This window comes from Diceros bicornis, chromosome 24, assembly GCF_020826845.1.
Source record: "Diceros bicornis minor isolate mBicDic1 chromosome 24, mDicBic1.mat.cur, whole genome shotgun sequence".
Classification (NCBI taxonomy): Eukaryota; Metazoa; Chordata; class Mammalia; order Perissodactyla; family Rhinocerotidae; genus Diceros; species Diceros bicornis.
Genome location: NC_080763.1, coordinates 22680552 through 22700257, shown reverse-complemented (window position 1 = coordinate 22700257; position 19706 = coordinate 22680552). Strand labels below are relative to the sequence as shown.

At 42.3% G+C, this 19706-nt stretch overlaps 1 protein-coding gene across 5 annotated transcripts in view; it reads left to right on the top strand.

The window, feature by feature from the left end:
• Positions 1-19352, top strand: part of AREL1 (apoptosis resistant E3 ubiquitin protein ligase 1) — a 42208-nt gene extending 22856 nt beyond the window's left edge. For 4 of the 5 annotated variants that reach the window (XM_058567361.1, XM_058567358.1, XM_058567359.1 and 1 more), the window contains 16 exons: positions 34-60; positions 4012-4181; positions 4779-4959; positions 5168-5415; positions 6828-6905; positions 7643-7784; positions 7917-8038; positions 9078-9153; positions 9941-10050; positions 10724-10903; positions 11077-11202; positions 13288-13417; positions 13505-13563; positions 15953-16042; positions 16464-16639; positions 16747-19352. In XM_058567361.1, coding sequence (XP_058423344.1) covers positions 34-60; positions 4012-4181; positions 4779-4959; positions 5168-5415; positions 6828-6905; positions 7643-7784; positions 7917-8038; positions 9078-9153; positions 9941-10050; positions 10724-10903; positions 11077-11202; positions 13288-13417; positions 13505-13563; positions 15953-16042; positions 16464-16639; positions 16747-16849 — 2018 coding nt within the window. In that variant the 3' untranslated portion in view covers positions 16850-19352. The remainder of the gene's footprint in view (positions 1-33; positions 61-4011; positions 4182-4778; positions 4960-5167; positions 5416-6827; positions 6906-7642; positions 7785-7916; positions 8039-9077; positions 9154-9940; positions 10051-10723; positions 10904-11076; positions 11203-13287; positions 13418-13504; positions 13564-15952; positions 16043-16463; positions 16640-16746) is intronic. The other variant, XM_058567362.1, reaches the window with a different exon arrangement.
• Positions 19353-19706: the final 354 nt, after the last annotated feature.

Below are 19706 nucleotides of genomic sequence, written 5' to 3'. Positions count from 1 at the left end.
TTTTTGTGTGGACATATGTTTTTATTTCTCTAGGAGTGGAATTGCTGGGTCATCAGCCTGGTAAGTTCTTAAGGGGTAAGGGTGCCAAAATAGACGAAAGGTAAATTCTGCTGATTTTTGAAACCTTTTGAAGTAGAAGCACCTTTGACCCTAATCCCACCCTCGCTGCCAATACGTATTTTACCTCTAGTTGAAGAATGTCTGCCCAGGCTTCTGGTGTCTGAGAATTGAGGCCTCTAGCTCTACTTTTTTCCCTACTTGTATCCTTTATGCCAGATAATAGATGCTCACTGACTTTGAAGCCTAAAAGTATTAATCTCTGACTTCTGGTTCTGCACCATATCTCTTTAGTGTGTTGAGATCCTGTCTGCTGTATGTGCTTTGCCGTGGCTTCCTTTTGAGGGTGCCATTAGATACTGGCCAGGTTGGTATCCATAGAAATGAGAAGACTTTGGGAACCTTTTGGAGTCAAACCATAATGAGAGGGGCCTTAAGAAGATTTGTGTGTCTTTGGTTGACTGGTCCTCAGTTTTCTTTCTTTTATAACAGAGGAAGGCTCTGGACAAGGTAACTCCTAAGCCATTTCCCTCTTCATGTGTGTCCTCCTTTGCTTCAGTGACTCACTCACAGACTCCTTTCCACATGAACTGTCATCTCCCTACTTTCTTGCCACCATTGGAGAACAATTTGTATCCTTGTACTATGTACCAGCTCTTTTATTTTTAAATTAAAATTAAGTTCTTTGAGATACAGTCATGTGTCAGTAAACAGCGGGGATACTGAGAAATGTGTTGTTAGGCGATTTCGTCATTGTGCGAACATTGTAGAGTGTACTTACACAAACCTAGGTGGTATAGCCTGCTACACACCTAGGCTATATAGTACTAATCTTATGGGACCACCGTCATATACGCGGTCCCTCATTGACTAAAACATCATTATGCGGCGCATGACTGTAATTGTAGATTCTCATGCAGTTGTAAGAAATAATACAGATGGGGCCGGCCCCGTGGCGTAGCGGTTAAGTGCGCGTGCTCCGCTGCTGGCGGCCTGGGTTCAGACCCCAGGCGTGCACTGATGCACCGCTTGGCAGGCCATGCTGTGGCGGCGTCCCATATAAAGTGGAGGAAGATGGGCACAGATGTTAGCCCAGGACTGGTATTCCTCAGCAAAAAAGGAGGAGGATTGGCATGGATGTTAGCTCAGGGCTGATATTCCTTACAAAAAAAAAAAAAAATAGAAATAATAGGTTTGGCATACCCTTGACCCAGTTTCCCCCAACAGTCACATCGTACAGAAGTAAAGTACAATATCACAGCCAAGTTATTGACACTGATACAATCAAGATACAGAACATTTCCATCACCACAGGGATCCTTCATGTTGCCTTTTTTTGTAGTTGTTGTTGTTGAGGAAGATTGGCCCTGAGCTAACATCTGTTGCCAATCTTCCTCTTTTTGCTGGAGGAAGATGCTCACTGAGCTAACATCTGTGGCCATCTTCCTCTATTTTGTATGTGGGTTGCCACCACAGCCTGGCTGCCAACAAGTGGTGTAGGTCTGCGCCTGTGAACCAAACTCGGGCCACCAAAGCAGAGTGCACAGAACTTAACCACTAGGCCATGGGGCTGGCCCCTTTCATGTTGCCTTTTTATAGCTACACCCATTTTCCCTCCTCCACCCACTTGTTAGCCAGCCCTGGTGGTCCAGTGGTTAAGATTCTGTGCTCTCACCCCAGTGGCCCGGGTTCATTTCCCAGTCAGGGAATCATACCCACCCGTCTGTCGGTTGTCATACTGTGGCGGCTGCGTGTTGCTGTGATGCTGAAAGCTCTGCCGCTGGTATTTCAAATATCAGCAGGGTCACCCATGGTGGACAGGTTTCAGTGGAGCTTCCAGGCTAAGACAGACTAGGAAGAAGGACCTGGACACCCACCTCCGAAAAAATTGGCCATCAAAACCCTATGAATAGCAGCAGCGGAGTGTTGTCTGATATAGGGCTGGAAGATGAGAGGATGGTGCAAAAAGACCAGGCAGGGTTCCACTCTGCTGTAGGGGGTGCTAGGAGTCAGATTCGACTTGACAGCACTAACAACAAAATCCCGCCTATTTCTTAACCCCTGGCAGCCCACTAATCTGTTCTCCATTTCTATAATTTTGTCATTTCAAGAATGTTATATAAATGGAATTATACAGTATGTAACCAAAAGATTACATACCCTTTTTTTCCTCAGCATAGTTCTCTGGAGATTCATCCAGGTGGTTGAGTGTATCCATAGTTGATTCCTTTTTATTGCTGCTTAGTATTCCATGCTGTGAATGTACCATAGTTTGTTTAACCATTCAGATTTGCAGGACATCTGGGTTGTTTCCAGTTTTTGGGTATTATGAATAAACCTATGAGCATTCATGTACAGGTTTTTGTGTGAACATAAGTTTTCATTTCTTTGGTATAAATGCCTAGGAATGCAATTGCTGGGTTATATGGTAGTTGCATGCTTAGTATATTTAAGAAACTGCCAAACCCTTTTTCAGAGTGCCTGTAGCATTTTACCTTCCCACCAGCAATGTATGAATGATCCAGTTTATTCACATCCTCACCAACGTTTGATATTGTCATTATTTTTTCTATTAGCCATTCTAAGTGTGTGGTGGTTTTAATTTGCATTTCACTAGTGGTTAACGACGTTGAACATCTTTTCCTGTGCTTATTTGCCATCTGTGTATCCTCTTTGGTAATATGTCTTTTGCCCATTTTCCAATTGGGTTTTTTGTTTTTTACTGTTGAATTTTGAGAGTTCTTTATATATTCTACATACTAGACCTTTGTTACATATGTGTTTTGCAAATATTTTCTCTCAATCTTTAGCTTTCCTTTTCATCCCCTTAATAGGATCTTTTACAAAGCAAAAGTGTTTAATTTTGATGAAGTCAGCTTATTAATTTTTCCTTTTATGGATCATGCTTTTGGTATCTGAGAACTCTTTGACTAGTCCTAGATCCCGAAGATTTTCTCCTATGTTTGTTTTCCTAAAAGTTTCCTAGTTTTACATTTTATATTTAAGGTCGTGATCTATTTTTAGGTAATTTTTGTATATTGGGTTAAGATTCTTTTTTTTTTGCTTACAGATTTCTGGTGTTCCAGCACCGTTTGTTGAAAAAGCTGTCTTTCCACCATTCCATTGCTTTTGTATCTTTGTCAAAGATCAGTTGGGCATATTTGGAGGGGTCTATTTCTGGGTTCTCTGTTCTCTTCCATTGTCTATATGTCTATCCCTCTACCTTTACTGCACAGTCTGGATTACTGTAGCTGTATAATAAGTTTTGAAATTGGATAAACTGACTTTTCTCACTTTACTCTTCTTTTTCAGAATTGTTTTAGCTATTGTAGATCTTTTGCCTTTCCATATGAGTTTTAGAACAATATTGTCTAAATCTACAAAAATCTTGTTGAGACTTTAATAAGAATTGTATTAAACCTGTATATCATTTGGGGAGAATTGACTTCTTTACTATGTTGAGTCTTACAATTCATAAACATGGTATGCCTCTGAATTTATTTAGACATGTTTTATTTCTTTCATCAGCATTTTGTAGTTTTCAGCGTATAATTCTTGTATATGTTTTGTTAGATTTGTATCTAAATATTTTGGGATCTTTGTTTCTTTGTTTTACGATTGTTTAGCACTTGTTTTTAAGACCTGCCTCCCTCGTAGGTTCCCAGTGGGATTCTAGGTACTATATCTGTAACTGTCAGTTCTGTTTTTTCTAAGTTCTTTTCTCATGTTTTTTTAGTGCTTGCAGTGGTTAGGAATTTGTAAAAAATAAGTCCCCCAAGTTCATTTGAATTAATCTCTTTGTTTTCGTTTTCTTTCTTTCTCTCTGCGTCTTTATGGTGTTTTTTTATCCCTAGGAGTTGGGCGGGGGCCCAGCTCTCTAGGACTCACTAAGAGCAGATCTTTGTGCCCTGAAAAGCACCTCTCTAAATGTTAGGTTCATTGTCTTTGTTCCAGGAATGGTGGTTCCTTCCAAGACGAAAATAGTGTGCCATTTTTCTACTCTTGTGTTGACCTGTGGGCAGCCACACACCCTTCAAATAGTGCCCAGAGATGAATATGACAACCCTACCAACAATTCCACATCCTTGAGAGATGAGCACAATTACACTTTGTCCATTCATGAGGTAAGCAGCCTCCCTTGTTTCTCTGTGTGTTCCTTTCTTTGTCATTCTCACCCTTCCTAATTCACTTCCATCTATTGTCTCCTTCTGCCTAACTTCTGTGCTGCTCTTCCTTCAATCTGACAGTACCTATCTCGTTAGTAACTGTGAGACTTAGATTAATGATTCAATTATTTATTTATTTATTTATTTATTTATTTATTTATTGTGAGGAAGATCAGCCCTGAGCTAACATCCGTGCTAATCCTCCTCTTTTTGCTGAGGAAGACCAGCTCTGAGCTAACATCTATTGCCAATCCTCCTCCTTTTTTTCCCCCAAAGTCGCAGTAGATAGTTGTATGTCATAGTTGCACATCCTTCTAGTTGCTGTATGTGGGACGCGGCCTCAGCATGGCCGGAGAAGCGGTGCGTCAGTGCGCACCCGGGATCTGAACCCGGGCCGCCAGTAGCGGAGCGTACGCACTTAACCGCTAAGCCACGACGGGGCCAGCCCGAGACTTAGATTAGCTTATAGATAGGAAAGTTCTTTGTAAAGAGTAAATTGCCATGCAGATAGGGAAAAGTATATATGTTTAGTGATGCTTTGTTTTCCTCTTATAGCTTGGTCCTCAAGAAGAAGAGATCACTGCTGTCTCATTTGAGAAGTCAGTGACATCCAACAGGCAGACCTGCCAGGTGTTTTTGCGACTCACCCTGCATTCTCGAGGCTGTTTCCATGCCTGTATTTCATACCAAAATCAGCCAATCAATAATGGCGAATTTGACATTATTGTCCTAAGTGGTAAGTTGAAAGGAAAGCTGTGATTTAGTCCTATTTCTATCCCAGGCCACTTGTTCTTTGCATGTCTACACTCTTCTGACCAACCTCACAGACATTTGATATTTGATCCAAACTTGGCTTAGAGTCCTGTGGACTAATGGTCTAGTGATGGGCAATTTTTTTTCTCCCCTGACTCCTGCTTTAAACCTTATTCCTTGTTATACTTCAGAGAATGAGAAGAATATTGTCGAACGCAATGTGTCCACCTCAGGAATGAGCATTTACTTTGAGGCTTATCTTTATAATGCTACCAACTGTACCAGCACACCGTGGCATCTTCCACCCATGCACATGAGCTCTTCCCAGCGCCGGCCTTCCACAGCTGTTGAGGAAGAAGATGAAGATTCACCCTCTGAGTGTCACACCCCTGAGAAGGTGAAAAAACCGAAGAAGGTGTACTGCTATGTGTCACCAAAGGTTAGAACTCCCAATCTTGCCTCAAAATCCCCATGCCTGAGCCTGCTTGTAATTGGTATTTGGTAACAAAACCCACAAAGTAACCGTTGAGAATCAGGGCAAGATCATTGACCTGTAGAGTTTCTAGGATGCTAAGAGAGGCTGCTTAAAGTTGAGCAGAAGATCGTGCTACCTTTTCTGCTGCAAATGTTTGGTTTGGACTAGATGAACTCTCTGTCTAGAGATTCTGTGTGCCTTGGTACATTAGAGCATCTGTGGCATTCTGCCCTTTGCTTCTGGGTCCTGGCTCTTAGAGTTTTAAAGTAAGCTAGTTTTAACCATTAAAAATTTCTCACTAGTATAAAAATTACTGTTGGCCCTTTGTGCTGTTTTGAAACAATTTGATCTTTCATTCTGTAATTTGTGAAACCACAGTAAATAGATGTCACCATCAGGCTACAGGATTGGAATAGAGAAATTTTGGCAGAGACAAGGAGGTGAACTTCCCAAGGCCCCTGAGCTAAGAGGCGTTTTGTGTTAGCGATTTTCTTTTTAATATTTGTATTTTGCTTATTCATTCAGACCTCAGAAAAATGAGACTCTTGAAACATCCCATTACATTCCTGTAATCTCATAACCAAAACTGAGTTCTAATTCTATTCTCCTTCAGAACACTTTGCTGTGTACCATTCATCATTTAAAAATCTGTCCTTAATTTGGCCTGGGGGAATGGAAATGAGGGAAATGGTGGGGTATAGATGAAACAAGGTTGGCTATGAATTGATAATTGTTGAAGTTGGTGATGGGTTCATTATATTGTTTTTTCTTCTTTAGTGTTTGAAATTTTCTTTTAATGAAGAGTTTTTAAAAATCAGGGGAACATCTGACCTACTACATGTCCAGATAGTAGTTTTTTAGACTAAAAAATTATTGCGTTGTCTTTTCCTTTTTTGTAGATGGCATAAAGAGACCTTTCTTTGTTCTTACATAAGGGGTTTTTATGAACTTTCTTGTATGAGACTCCACTGCACCCCCTTCACCCTCCTGTCCCCACCCCCTCTTCCCCAGCAAATTCTTGGTACCATTCAAATAGGGATAGAGCAGTGGGTATGGGCCGCTGGTGTTCCCTGTCCATTGACTTGGAGGAAGTCTCTCTGAGTAGCACCCAGCTGAACAGAAGGAGATTTTGAGTATTAAAATTATGAAATGTCTCTGTGTGAAATTGTACTGTCAGAGTAATATTATTAATTTGCCTATTTTAAGGTAGAGTTGATATTATTTATTTGATTTCAGTACTAAATTATCCTCTTTGTCCATAGAGGAAAAAGGTTATTATGAGAAATGTAGATAGGGAGTCTGATACTTAAATTATAATACCCAAATAGAGCTTTTTTATTTGTCGTTACTTCATTTTCTGTCTGTTGGTCCTCCAGCAATTCTCAGTGAAGGAGTTCTACCTGAAAATCATTCCCTGGCGCCTGTATACCTTCCGAGTGTGCCCAGGAACAAAGGTAAGTGGAACCTTACATCTGGTTCATGCTGAGCAGGCTTCAACTCTCAAATGTCTCAGCCATTTTTTTTTCCTAGAAGGGCTTTTGGTGTTTCTAGACGTTCTCATTGTGCACATAGGATTCATTGCCAAATAAAAAAAGAGTTGGTATCTCCTCACAAAATGGCATGAAGAATATAGAAGTTCTAGAAGGACATGTGCCTACGGAAACAGGACTCAGTAGCAAGTTAGAATACTTCAACGGTTATCATTTGCCCCTAAGACTAAGTTAATGCAGAGTGTGTTTGGGAACTTTGGCCCAAGCTTGGTCTCCCAATGTGCTGAAGCTCACTTTTTTAGAATCAGTATTCTCATACATTAAAAAATTTTTTATTTTAACTTTTCTGAACTTTTGGGGTTTAAAGGCAAATCACTTTCCTCCAGCCAGTTTGCCCAACCTCTTCAGGTAGTTGTTTGCTGTTTTATCTATCTTGACTGCTTTCACCCTTCTTATATTTTATGTTGGAAGGTCTTGTTGTATTACCTGTGATCCTTACTAAGGGCAGTTGCTGTTACTCAAATAATTTAAAATAGCATTTGAATTATAGAGCACTGAGATGAAAAACAGGAGATGTGCTCCTGGTACTCACTTGGAGAAAACAGGCTTAGCTCGTTCTGTTGGTTAGGGTAGGGATGTGGAGGGTTTTTGCTGAATGTGAGGGTTTTGTAGATTAACTCCTTTTTTTTTCCCTTTGTTAGTTTTCATACCTTGGCCCTGACCCTGTACATAAGCTCCTCACGCTGGTGGTGGATGATGGCATTCAACCTCCTGTGGAGCTCAGCTGTAAGGAGAGGAACATCCTAGCGGCCACTTTCATCCGCTCCCTCCATAAGAACATAGGTACAGTTGCACAGGGATTCTGATAGGGAAGGCAGCGACTCCAGCTACGCTGGGTGCATGAAGGTGTAGAGGTGGCCTGCACAGATGTCTTGTAATAAGGCTGTAATCATGATGGATCTTATTGTTCCTCAGGAGGCTCTGAGACCTTTCAGGACAAGGTGAACTTTTTCCAGCGAGAGCTACGGCAGGTACATATGAAAAGACCACATTCCAAAGTCACCCTGAAGGTCAGCAGACACGCCTTGTTGGAATCGGTGCGTAAAGGTTCATCTCTGTCAACAGCTGTCAAAATTTTCCAAGTGGAAACCTCTTTGGGATTTGGTTATGTTCTGCAGGTTATCTTTTTATGAAACCCAAATTTCTCTCCTCTTTAATCATATCTATTAAAAACTATTCTTCTCTGTGTGATTATACTAAGTTTGGGGGAGATTTGTTGGAGGTATGTTATTGAGGGAAGAAACTAGTTGACATATTGGCTTTAAAATCTGTACTAAACTGTTCTGAACAATCTCATGGAACTCCTATGTAGGGCAGGTGTAAGTAGTTGTTAGAGAAGAAAGTTCTTGTTATTGAATCCCAGGAATAGAAGAGCTCTTGTTAGATTAAAAGGAAATGATTTTTGTTGTCACTCTGGTCTGATGGAAAAGGAACACCTGATGTGTGTCTGTCTCCACTGCACAGACACTGGCATAGTTCTTACATTCCTCGGGAATGAGAAGGCTTGGTCCCTGTCCAGAAAGTGTTTGTGATGTTTGGCTCTGGTAGATGTGACTGGAAACCCCTTTTCTCAGCCACATTCTCCTTGTGGCATAGTTCCCTGTCTGAATCTAGCCTTATGGATAAAGATTCTAGTGGATAGACTGTACTGAAAACCAGGATTCCTCAGTTCTCTTGCTGACAGCTTACTAATGTGATCCATTTTTACTTCTTTATTTTTTATTTTATTTTGTTCTATTTATTTTATAAATGTTTTATAAATTTTTTTATTTTTTTATTAATGAAAAAATCTCATTAATAAAATGAGGATTGTTTAAAAAAAAGTTTCAACTTTCCAATAAAGCAATGATGTAAAGATGAATTAGATTATTTTTTAAAATCTTAACTTTCTTCTGGAGCTATGTGCATTTAAAATATAAGATGGTATTATTAAAGCTCATTTATGATTAATATATTGCCTTCAAGTACTAGTGGTGAGTTAAATGGACAATGGCAATGTTCTTGTGTTTTTGTCTTTAACACCCAAGAGATGCCAGACCGTGTTCTGATAGTTTCTTTCCTTTCCCTGCTTCTCAGTCTCTGAGAGCCACTCGGAATTTCTCCATCTCAGATTGGAGCAAGAACTTTGAAGTGGTTTTCCAGGATGAAGAAGGTCAGTTTTGAAATTTCATATTCATCTTTTTTTTAACTCTCCTTCCCACCCCGCCCCTCCTCTTTATCCCCGTTCACAAAAAACAAAAGCAATCCCCCTATATAAACCTCCCCCCCAACCAGCTTCCTTTGGAAAAAGAAGTCATGAGGCAAGACAAAAAGTGGTGTTTACTGGCCAGATGGCTTGATGGAGCTTGTCGAGTGCAGAAGGGACTTGGAGGGGGAGCTCTAAGAGTTTGAACCAGGAGGGCAAAGTAACCTTTGTAGAACCAGTAGAAATGTCCATTTCTTGGGATCTCTGATTGCCTGTGTTTCCACACTGGGAGGCATTAGCTTACTGATCAGAATACCTTTAATCCTACAGAAAGGGGTGGGATTTCAGAAAAGATGATTTGGAATGGGGAAACACTAAGGTAGTGGAATGGAGGGAATGTGGAGAGTCTAAAATGATGAATAGGGGCCGGCCCGGTGGCGCAAGCAGTTGGGTGCACGTGCTCTGCTTCAGTGGCCCGGGGTTCGCAGGTTCAGATCCTGGGCGCGCACCCACACACTGCTTGTCAAGCCGTGCTCTGGTGGCGTCCCATATAAAGTAGAGGAGGATGGGCACGATGTTAGCTCAGGGTCAGTCTTCCTCAGCACAAAGAGGAGGATTGACAATGGATGTTAGCTCAGGGCTGATCTTCCTCACCAAAAAAAAAAAAGAAAAGAAAGAAAATGATGAATAAATGAACAAAAGTGATAAGAGCTTGTAGGCCATAGTCACTTTTAATTTTTATTATGCTTTTCAGCTCTGGACTGGGGAGGGCCTCGCAGGGAATGGTTTGAGCTAATCTGCAAAGCACTGTTTGATACCACCAATCAGCTCTTCACCCGATTCAGTGACAACAACCAGGCATTAGTGAGTCTGTGGCTTCCCTGTGGGTGGGTGGAAAATGTGGATTATGTTATAATGTTATAATATAAGACGAACAAGGGTTTGAGGTTATGAAACTATCCTGGGAATCTGACAGCGTGTGCCCTATTCTTAATTTTGATACTTACGATATGGACTAATCAAATTGCCTCCTTCCTCTTTGCCTTCATTATTTCATCGGTAAAATAAGAGAAATTGCAGACAGATGAATATTTGACTAAAAAGTGTTATAATATGGTGGCTCTTCTACTCATTATTATTTTAATAATGAAGCCCCTTTCAAAACATACCTGAAGCAATTGAATTCTGTACTAGCTCTTTGACTAGGCAGAGATGTCAGGAGTAAAGAAGTAGACTTTGGCTGAAAGAAGTTCTGGCTTGGGGAAAAGGCATTACATCATCCACTGGTTAACTTCCGTATGTAGCCAGGGACCACAAACTTCATATAAGTTCTTCAACTTAGTGGAAGTCCATCTTTGCCCTTTATCCTCCAGTCACTTTGAATTGCTCACTGGTGGCTACCAAAAAACTAATGCCATTTGAAGGAGCTCTTTGATCCTAACACTGAAATTCTTGCTCCTTTGGGATAGAGCTGGGGAAGGAGGGTCTTTCCAGAACTAGGCTTGAAGAATAATGGCCCAATCTCTTTCTTTGACAGGTACACCCCAACCCTAGTCGCCCTGCTCATCTGCGCCTGAAGATATATGAGTTTGCGGGGCGGTTGGTGGGCAAGTGTCTTTATGAGTCCTCTCTAGGAGGAGCCTACAAGCAGTTGGTCCGAGCTCGCTTCACCCGTTCTTTCTTGGCCCAAATCATAGGACTACGTATGCATTACAAGGTAACGTCTTACGTGTGCATTTTCTACTAAGGCCCCTGGCCGCTAACTCTGGAATCTTTCCACCCTAAGCTTATTATTGTTAAGATTGAAGGAGTAAGTGGTTCCAAGCAGTTATAAATTTTATTTCTGGGTTGAGTAGTCATATTCTGTTCTGTGTCTCTCTGCCTCCTCAGTACTTTGAAACAGATGACCCAGAATTCTACAAATCTAAAGTTTGTTTCATCCTCAACAATGACATGAGTGAGATGGACCTGGTCTTTGCAGAAGAGAAGTATAACAAATCGGGTCACTTGGATAAGGTGAGAAAGAGGACCTAAGTCTGTGGGTCCCCTGTTTCTCAGCCTCCTCTAGAGCAATGCCGTCTGATAGAACTTTCTGCAGTGATGGAAATGTTCTCTATTTGTATTGACTTTTGAGCACCCAGAATGTGGCTAGTGTGACCAAATAACTGAATTTCTCATTTTATTTTATGGTAATTAATTTTACTGTAAATAACCACCTGTGGCTAGTGGCAACCATATTGGACAGCACAGCTTTACGGCACTGCATCCCACACTTTATGATCTTGGCCCATTTGAGTGGAGCAGAAGACACATGTCCCCGTCTATCCCACCCATTCCTACTTTCCAGTAGAAAAAGAACTAAGAGATAATGAAGTGTCACTGCACAAGCAGCTTTGGAAGGGATGGCAGTGTCAATGTCAACGTTAGTGGTAGTGATATAGATGACTCCTAACACTGTGCCTATATATTTTAAACTTTTTATTAGAAAATTATTGGTGAAAAGTATTTCTGATGCAATTGTGGTTCTGTTTATATTGTGGGGTTAAATAATATCAAGTGATAACAATGAAGCTAAAATTGCAATAATGTATAATTGAAAGCAAAATAGCGATGACTGAAAAATTGTGACCACTGATACTACTGTGCTGATAATCAGATATCCTTTGTGAACACTGTGGGAATCCCAGCTGCTGGGCTTTGTACATGTGTGGGCGGAGCCTATATTCCTGACCCAGTGTGGCAAGGCAGCTAGAGTCAATAGAATACTGAATTAGAGTCTGCAGGCTTAGGGGAATGCTGATTTTAATTGGATTTAATAGGAATACTAAATCTTAGTAATTTACTTTTTAGGCTGTTAGATAGAAATGCTTACACACATAAAATAAATATCAGGAATTGTGCATAATGATAGAAAAAAAGTTTTATATGTTTAGATCCATTGAGAATCCTTGCTCTGGAGCCAAGTTCCATCCCTACCATGCTGTCCTCAAGACTTTAAAATCTGATCTTGTAACTGAATGGAGGCCTTCATTTACCTATGGAGACAATCGTGGTCACTGTGCACAGATTTTCTGGGGTGGTGGTTTTAAACTATGCTTCAGGGCTTCCTGAAAGCTCCCTTAGGAGTTGTTTATTGGGAGAACGGTGCCAATTGTATTTGAGAATCATGCAGCTTGTTCAGCTTTTTCTTTGCAGATAGGAAAATAGGGGCTCCAAATAGCTAAGAGACTAAAGTCTTGTAGCAAGGTAGCCTCAGGTTGGGATTAGCATCCAGAATCTCTGAGTTTTAAGCCGTGGCTTTTTCCGTTGACTCACATTGGAAATAGAAGAATGTAAGGGAACATGTGTCCCCATCTTAGAATTTCTGAGACCTAAAAAGCCTTCTTCACTACTTACCTGGCTTTATTTATTCTCAGTTGGCTCGTGGATTTAAGAGAAGAGGTCAGCAGTGGTTTAATTTTGGATCATAAAGATGTTAAAATATTGTTAACAAGGAACCATAATATCTTCCTGTTTTGTCACCATTATTTGTCCAGATCAGAGAAGATTCACTCAGATACCCACTTCAGAAATAGTAGCTAGGGGCCGGCCCCGTGGCTTAGTGGTTAAGTGCGCGCGCTCCGCTACTGGCGGCCCAGGTTCTGAACCCTGGGTGTGCACCGACGCACCGCTTCTCCGGCCATGCTGAGGCCGCGTCCCACATAGAGCAACTAGAAGGATGTGCAACTATGACATACAACTATCTACTGGGGCTTTGGGGTAAATAAAAGGAGGAGGATTGGCAATAGATGTTAGCGCAGAGCTGGTCTTCCTCAGCAAAAAGAGGAGGATTAGCATGGATGTTAGCTCAGGGCTGATCTTCCTCACAAAAAAAAAATAAATAAAGGAATAGTAGCTAGTAGAATACAGCAATAATGGTGGGAACCCTGAAGCTTAGTAACTAAGTAAAACCAAGTGTGTTGAGAAGCTGAATGCACAGCAGGAACTTGTGACTGTGGTGGAGCTCAGTAATGCTGTGTTTGTGGGACATACCAGACAGGTATCATTTTATAAACTCTCATCCACAGTGTCTCCCTGTCTGTCTTTTGCCTCTTATGTCAGGTTGTAGAACTCATAACAGGTGGAGCTCAAACCCCAGTCACCAATGCAAATAAAATCTTCTATTTAAATTTGTTGGCCCAATATCGGCTGGCCAGTCAAGTGAAAGAGGAGGTGGAACATTTCCTGAAAGGTGAGATCCTGTCTCCTCTTGGCTTTGAGATGAAAATACCTGTATTCACAGTGTGAGTGTGGCTTTAACTTGACTACTTTGTTTCAGGCCTGAATGAGTTGGTCCCTGAGAACCTTTTGGCTATTTTTGATGAGAATGAGCTTGAGGTAAGTGCTTACAATTGCAAACCCCTGTTCTTGACTCAGTGTTTTAGTATGCTCACAGATACCAGCTTATTACATGTTCTGTTATGAGACACGGTAGGAAAGCCCTTTATGCAAGAGTTGCTTTCACTTTTGTCACTCGTCCATGCATTGACCCTTTCTCCAGCTTTTAAAAAATTAGAATATGAAAATGAAAAACAAGCAAATAACTATTTATGAAGAGTAATAATTAATATTCACTTATGCATCAAATATTATTGATATTGGTTAAGTAGAACGTTGGTATTCTTCACATTCTTTGTAAATCCTATGATATTTAAGATTGATGTAAGGGAATAATAGAATTTGTTCGTTCAGGGACTGTTTATTGAGTATCTCCTTGATGCTGTGTATGTTTGAGGCACTGGGGAGATAGCAATGAATAAGACCAAGTCCCTGCCCTAATGGAGCTATGTTCTAGTGAAGAAGACAAACAAAAAGATGTGACATACTTCACAGTTTTGGGCCACAACACCATGCAGTCATGCACTGCGTGATGACATTTCGGTTAACAATGGACTGCACATACGACAGTGGTCCCTTAAGATTAGTACCATAGGGGCTGGCCTGGTGGCGCAGCGGTTAGGTATGCGCGCTCCACTGCGGCGGCCCAGGGTTTGCAGGTTCGGATCCTGGGCGCGCACTGACGCACCGCTTGCTGGGCCATGCTGTGGCGGCATCCCATATAAAGTAGAGGAGGATGGGCATGGATGTTAGCCCAGGGCCAATCTTCCTCAAGAAAAAAAAGGGGAAGATTGGCATCGGATGTTAGCTTAGGGCTAGTCCTCCTCATAAAAAAACAAACAAACAAACAAACAAAAAGATTAGTACCGTATAGGCTAGGTGTATAGTAGGCTGTACCATGTAGGTTTGTGTAAGTACACTCTCTGATGTTCACACAACAAGAAAATCGCCTAATGATGCATTTCTCAGAACATATCCCTGTTGTTAAGCGACACATGACGTATAGTTAATATATTCTTATTTCAGATCTTGTCACAGCCAAAAATGGCTACAAGATGGTAAATACCATTCTATAATTAGCAAAATTGAACTTCATATCAGGTGTGGGCAAGAAATAAAATAAGCTTGTTTTTACTTGCTGCTCACAGATGATATATACAATGCAAATTATTAGTTTTAATTTAATTAATTTAATAGCCTTTATGAGCAGTGTGTTTCTGTAAACTGTTTCCAGTAGGGAGGAAGTTCTTAAAAAATGGGGAAACAAAAAAGTTGTTTTAGGTGGTCTTGTACAATTTTTATTCTTATTAACTAAACTGGCTTCGAGAACAAGAATCAAAGTCCTATGCAATTTTTATCACACTTTGTACCTTCAGATATGAAATCCAAACCAAATGAACTCTCCATCTCTTTTCTCCGAAAGACTTGTCACCCAGTGCTGTTATTTTGGGGGCTGAGGAATAGCTACGGGTGTTTTTTTGTTTTATCATGAAGCAAAGCATTTGTAACAATCTGTAAAAGTGAGTAGGAAGGAAGGACACAGTCTCTTACGGTTGTTCCACAGCCTGCTCTTAGTAACTCGTTAGCTTAGCAAGTTCTTTTTGAAGAAGCCAAGGCTCCTCAGGCTTCATTTGGGCTTTTTCGGTTCTTGATTAGGATGTATCATTCTTTAGAGCTGTTGGATGAGTACTCACAGTCTGCTAAGTAACATGCTGGATCCTGAACCAAAATAGGACATCAACAAGATGTTTAGGGCTCTGATGTCATTAATGTTCTCATTTTTTGGCATACTTTTTAATTTATCTGATCAAGTAGAGGCAGTGCTGAAGGGAAGGTAGTAAAAGTTCAATCCACAAAAGAAGGATGGGTCCTGGGAAAAAGGAAAGACCATCTGAAAAATTCATAAATGGGGCTGGGGGTCTTCATCAAAGGGAAAGGCCTGCTTTTCTCTCGGTATTTCCAGGCCACATCCAGAGCAGACTGGGGAAACACTTGGTTCCCTTTTCGTTTTTTGTTTCAATTCAAAATAATCCGCAGCAGCAGTTCTTAATTAGGGGAGCGCATCAGAAACACTTGGGAAACTTTTTCAAAATTCGCAAGCTTGTAACCCACCCTGGAGATTCTGATTCATTAGGTCTGGGGTAAGGCTGCAGGCATGTCTCTCTATATATCTTAAAAGCTGTGTGATTTTTACCACACTGATTAGGAACCATTGGCCAATCATAATTGATTTTCCTAAAGCAGTATTCTGGCATTATGACCTCACCTCATGTCTTTTTCCTGGTGTTTTCTTTATTCCACGTTTTGCATGATAACATAGGTAACTCTGACCATATGTTGGGTCTTTGTCTCTCTAACTGTCCTAGTAACACCTGACTGTCTTCTCCAGCTGCTGATGTGTGGGACTGGAGACATCAGTGTGTCTGACTTCAAAGCCCATGCAGTGGTAGTTGGCGGCTCCTGGCATTTCAGAGAAAAGGTAAGGGGGCCTGACTTCTTTTAGTTGGATTTGGGCTTTGTGGTAAGGAAAAGGCTTCAGACGAAAAAAGTTGAGGAGTCAGAGAAGCAGACATCTCGACTGGGAAAAAATGATATATGTGGGAAAGACATGTGGTTGTCCAGGCAGCAGGGAGCCCTGGTCTGCAGGGCTGTCATACTGACGCCACAGGAGCAGTACATTGAAAGGCAAAGAACAGAACCAAGCAGTCAACGACTACCCTGCTGACTGTGTGACAATGTCAGTTCCTAAAGAGGTTGTTAACTCTAACCATTCCTACCTGTGTCCTCATAGACTGGTAACTCGGGCACACTCCCACTACAGGGTATCCTGTCCTTCCCCCAGGGGTCAAATCCATGGCTGCAGACCAGGGGTGACCCCAGTCTTGCACTCTCCCTGCCAGGTCATGAGGTGGTTTTGGACCGTGGTTTCCAGTTTGACCCAAGAGGAGTTGGCTCGACTGCTTCAGTTCACAACAGGCTCTTCTCAGCTACCACCCGGAGGCTTTGCTGCCCTCTGTCCCTCATTCCAGATTATTGCCGCCCCAACCCATAGCACGCTACCAACTGCACACACGTGGTAGGTGTCTGACTGCCCCATGCACGCTCTCATGGAGGATTGTCTTTCCAGCCCTTGCCAGTGTTTCTGGTGGTGTGAGTTAATTACCTCTCCCCTTGCCCTTCCAGTTTTAACCAGCTGTGCCTCCCTACGTATGACTCGTATGAAGAAGTGCACAGGATGCTGCAGCTGGCCATCAGCGAGGGCTGTGAGGGCTTTGGCATGCTCTGACCATTCTCCTGCCATCTGCTTGGCTCCCGTGCTTTCTGGAGCATCTGGGTGCACGTAACAGACATAACTACTGACCATAACATGCACATAATCATCAGCCAGAAGCTGCTGCATGCTCCTCAGTTGTCTGGAGTATTTGGTCACCTACGAGTCTTGTCCTTCCCTTGCCCCCTCCCTGCCCATCTCCTCCACAGGCCTCTTTGGCATGGTACGTAATCTGAGCCACGTGCTCAGTCGTGAGAAGAGGACCGTGCTGCTATAATTTCACTTGGTTCTTAGAAGATCTCAGCAGCGGGAGCTGCCTCAGTAGCTGAGGGAGATCACACAGAGGACTCAGCCTTCTTGGGAAGTTGTTTTCCTCACCTTGCTCAGCCTCCTCTGCTGATGCTCCTTAGAGATCCCTTCTGTGGCCCTCACTGCTTAACCGGAGGTGCACGAGTCCTTCTTGAGGGCAGAGTGATTGCCTCTTCTCACCAGGAGCCAGGAGAAGCACAAATAGGAAGCAGCCCACATGAGCGATCTTTGATTTTGTCCCATGGCAGGCACAGGCCCGTGGCACAGGACTACCTCTATTGGGGACTGATAGCACAAAGGATCTTTTTTTTTTGTGGTGTCAGAACTGGAAAAGGAGCTTTCCCTGCAGATGTTTCTGGAAATGATCATTAATCTATAAAGAAAAACTCTCTAAGCTTTTTCTTGAGTTTGAGCCAGTGAGAAGAACAGAACTAAGAATGTGAAAGATAACTGGACTGTAGCCTCCAGTGCTGAATATGATTCTCCTTTAGGGTATGGGGCGTGTCTAGGCACATGGCTGGCTTGAAGACTACTGATGCTTGTCTCTGAGTTTGTTCTTTACACTGAGGTGTGGCTGGGCCTGGCCACTTACCTCCAAGTTATGCTGTCTGCTAAGAGCTGGGATTCTTTAGCTTTCTACTGAAGAAAATTTTGGAGCAAGGAATTGGGACAGTAAGAAAAGCATGCCAATGATCCCTGATTCTCTCTTTTCTTGGTGTTCTCTGGCAGCACTGAGGCAAGGGAAAAGGGATCAGTAGTTCGAGGCCTTATCACAGGTCTTTGAGGTCAAGACACTGGGAACATACATAGAAGAGATACGTCAGACAGTAAATACCCAGCTGCCCCAGTTACTTCTCTTCACTCCATCCGTTACCAGCAAGGAGAACTGAGGAGGAAGATATATCAGGTTCATTATTATGTGATGATTGAAGACAACCTGCAGCTGTCTCTTGGAAGATGACAGCAACCTTTTTCATTAGGATTTGAGTGAAAACATTTTCAAGACTCAGAATCTCATCAACTTCCCAAATTTCTGTTTTTAAGAAGGCTTTGCTACAAGCTACCATTCCCAATGGGGCATTCAACTCTGAGAATATTACAAGCCATCTTTATTGCCAAAACCAGCAAGTACACAGAGTACAGAGATGAGGCGGGACTTGTGGCAATGCCTTGGCCTTCTGGAAGCATGTCTGAGCCCTCCTGTTCCCAGAGATCATGAGGAATAAGCCCTCCTGAGCTGCTACAGTTCCTGCCTGACCTCACTTCTTTGCAGTTGTCATTTGTCCTTCTTGGCATGGGTGCTGACCTCACTCATCCTTAGGGTCCAGGATCCAGCATCAGGGCCTCTATACCCCAGGGTCCTCCATGCCACATGGTCACTGCTCTCCTCAGGGACCAGGACAAGGTGCTGCTGCTTGCCGCAGTGTTTTTCCATAGGATATGTACAGGCAAGTTTCATCATCACCCTGGGAAACACGATGCTGCCCCTCAGGCCCAGAGAGGGGTTTCCAGCTGGGGGCACATGGGCTGGTTCTGCTGTCTTTGGCAGTTGTTCCTCTTCTGGATTCTGCATTCTCCCCTCCAGCAGCCCTCCAGAGACTGGTGCTGCAGCTCGGGTTGATTTTCTTGGCTAGATCTGTCATTTTGAGCTCTAGTCATAGCACTTTTCAGAGCATCCTGGGCAGTGCTGCAGCCCTGCTGCAGCAGCTGCGTCCCCATGGTGGTCCTTAGCCCCAGGGTCTTTGTTGAACAAAACTCTTTGGTACTGTTGTGGTTTTCTATTCTTCCAGTTTACTCTCTCTCCTAACTCTATTCAAAACTATCTTTGCTCTTTTTGGCCTTTCACCTTTTTTTCCTAATCTTGCTTTGGTACTAGCCAGTGTGGGGAAAAAGTACAATATGTTGGAGAGAAGGAAGAGTGGCTTTTACTTCTTGGGCAATTTTCTATTCACATTTCTTATTTTGGCCAGTTCTTTTATTTATGCCCTTGTGGCCCAGGTACTTGGGGGACCAGCTAACCTCCTGGCCTTTTAGTATCTTTGAAGGAGACCAGGCACCAAGTGAACACCAAGGAGAGCCTCAGCATGTTTCTAGAACTTCAGCAGAGACCAAGCCCTACTGCAAATTCATCAGGCCAGGAAAAAGGGCCCGACAGTTGCAGTGATAGTGTAAATATTTTGTACAGTAAATAAATAAATGTTTAAAAGCACTAAGGAGCAAACGACTGCTTTAAGTGGTGATTCAGGGCTTAAATTGGAGGTGGGGAAGGAAAAGAAAAATTTAGAAATGTTTTTGCATTTCCCCAGTAATTCCTTCAGAAGCAGTCAGCTCAGGGTAGAATGAGAATGAGCAGAGGATGTCTGTTCTCATCAATCTTTTAAACATTAATTTGTTGTTGTTTTACTACATAAGAAACTCAGTGTAGAAAATCTGGAAATAAAAAAAGTACAGGGGAAATAAGTCATCTACCATCTAGAGGTAACCACTGTGAACACTTGGATGTATAGCCTTCTGATTTGCATATAATCACACATTTATTTGGCAACATTCCCCCCACCCTCCC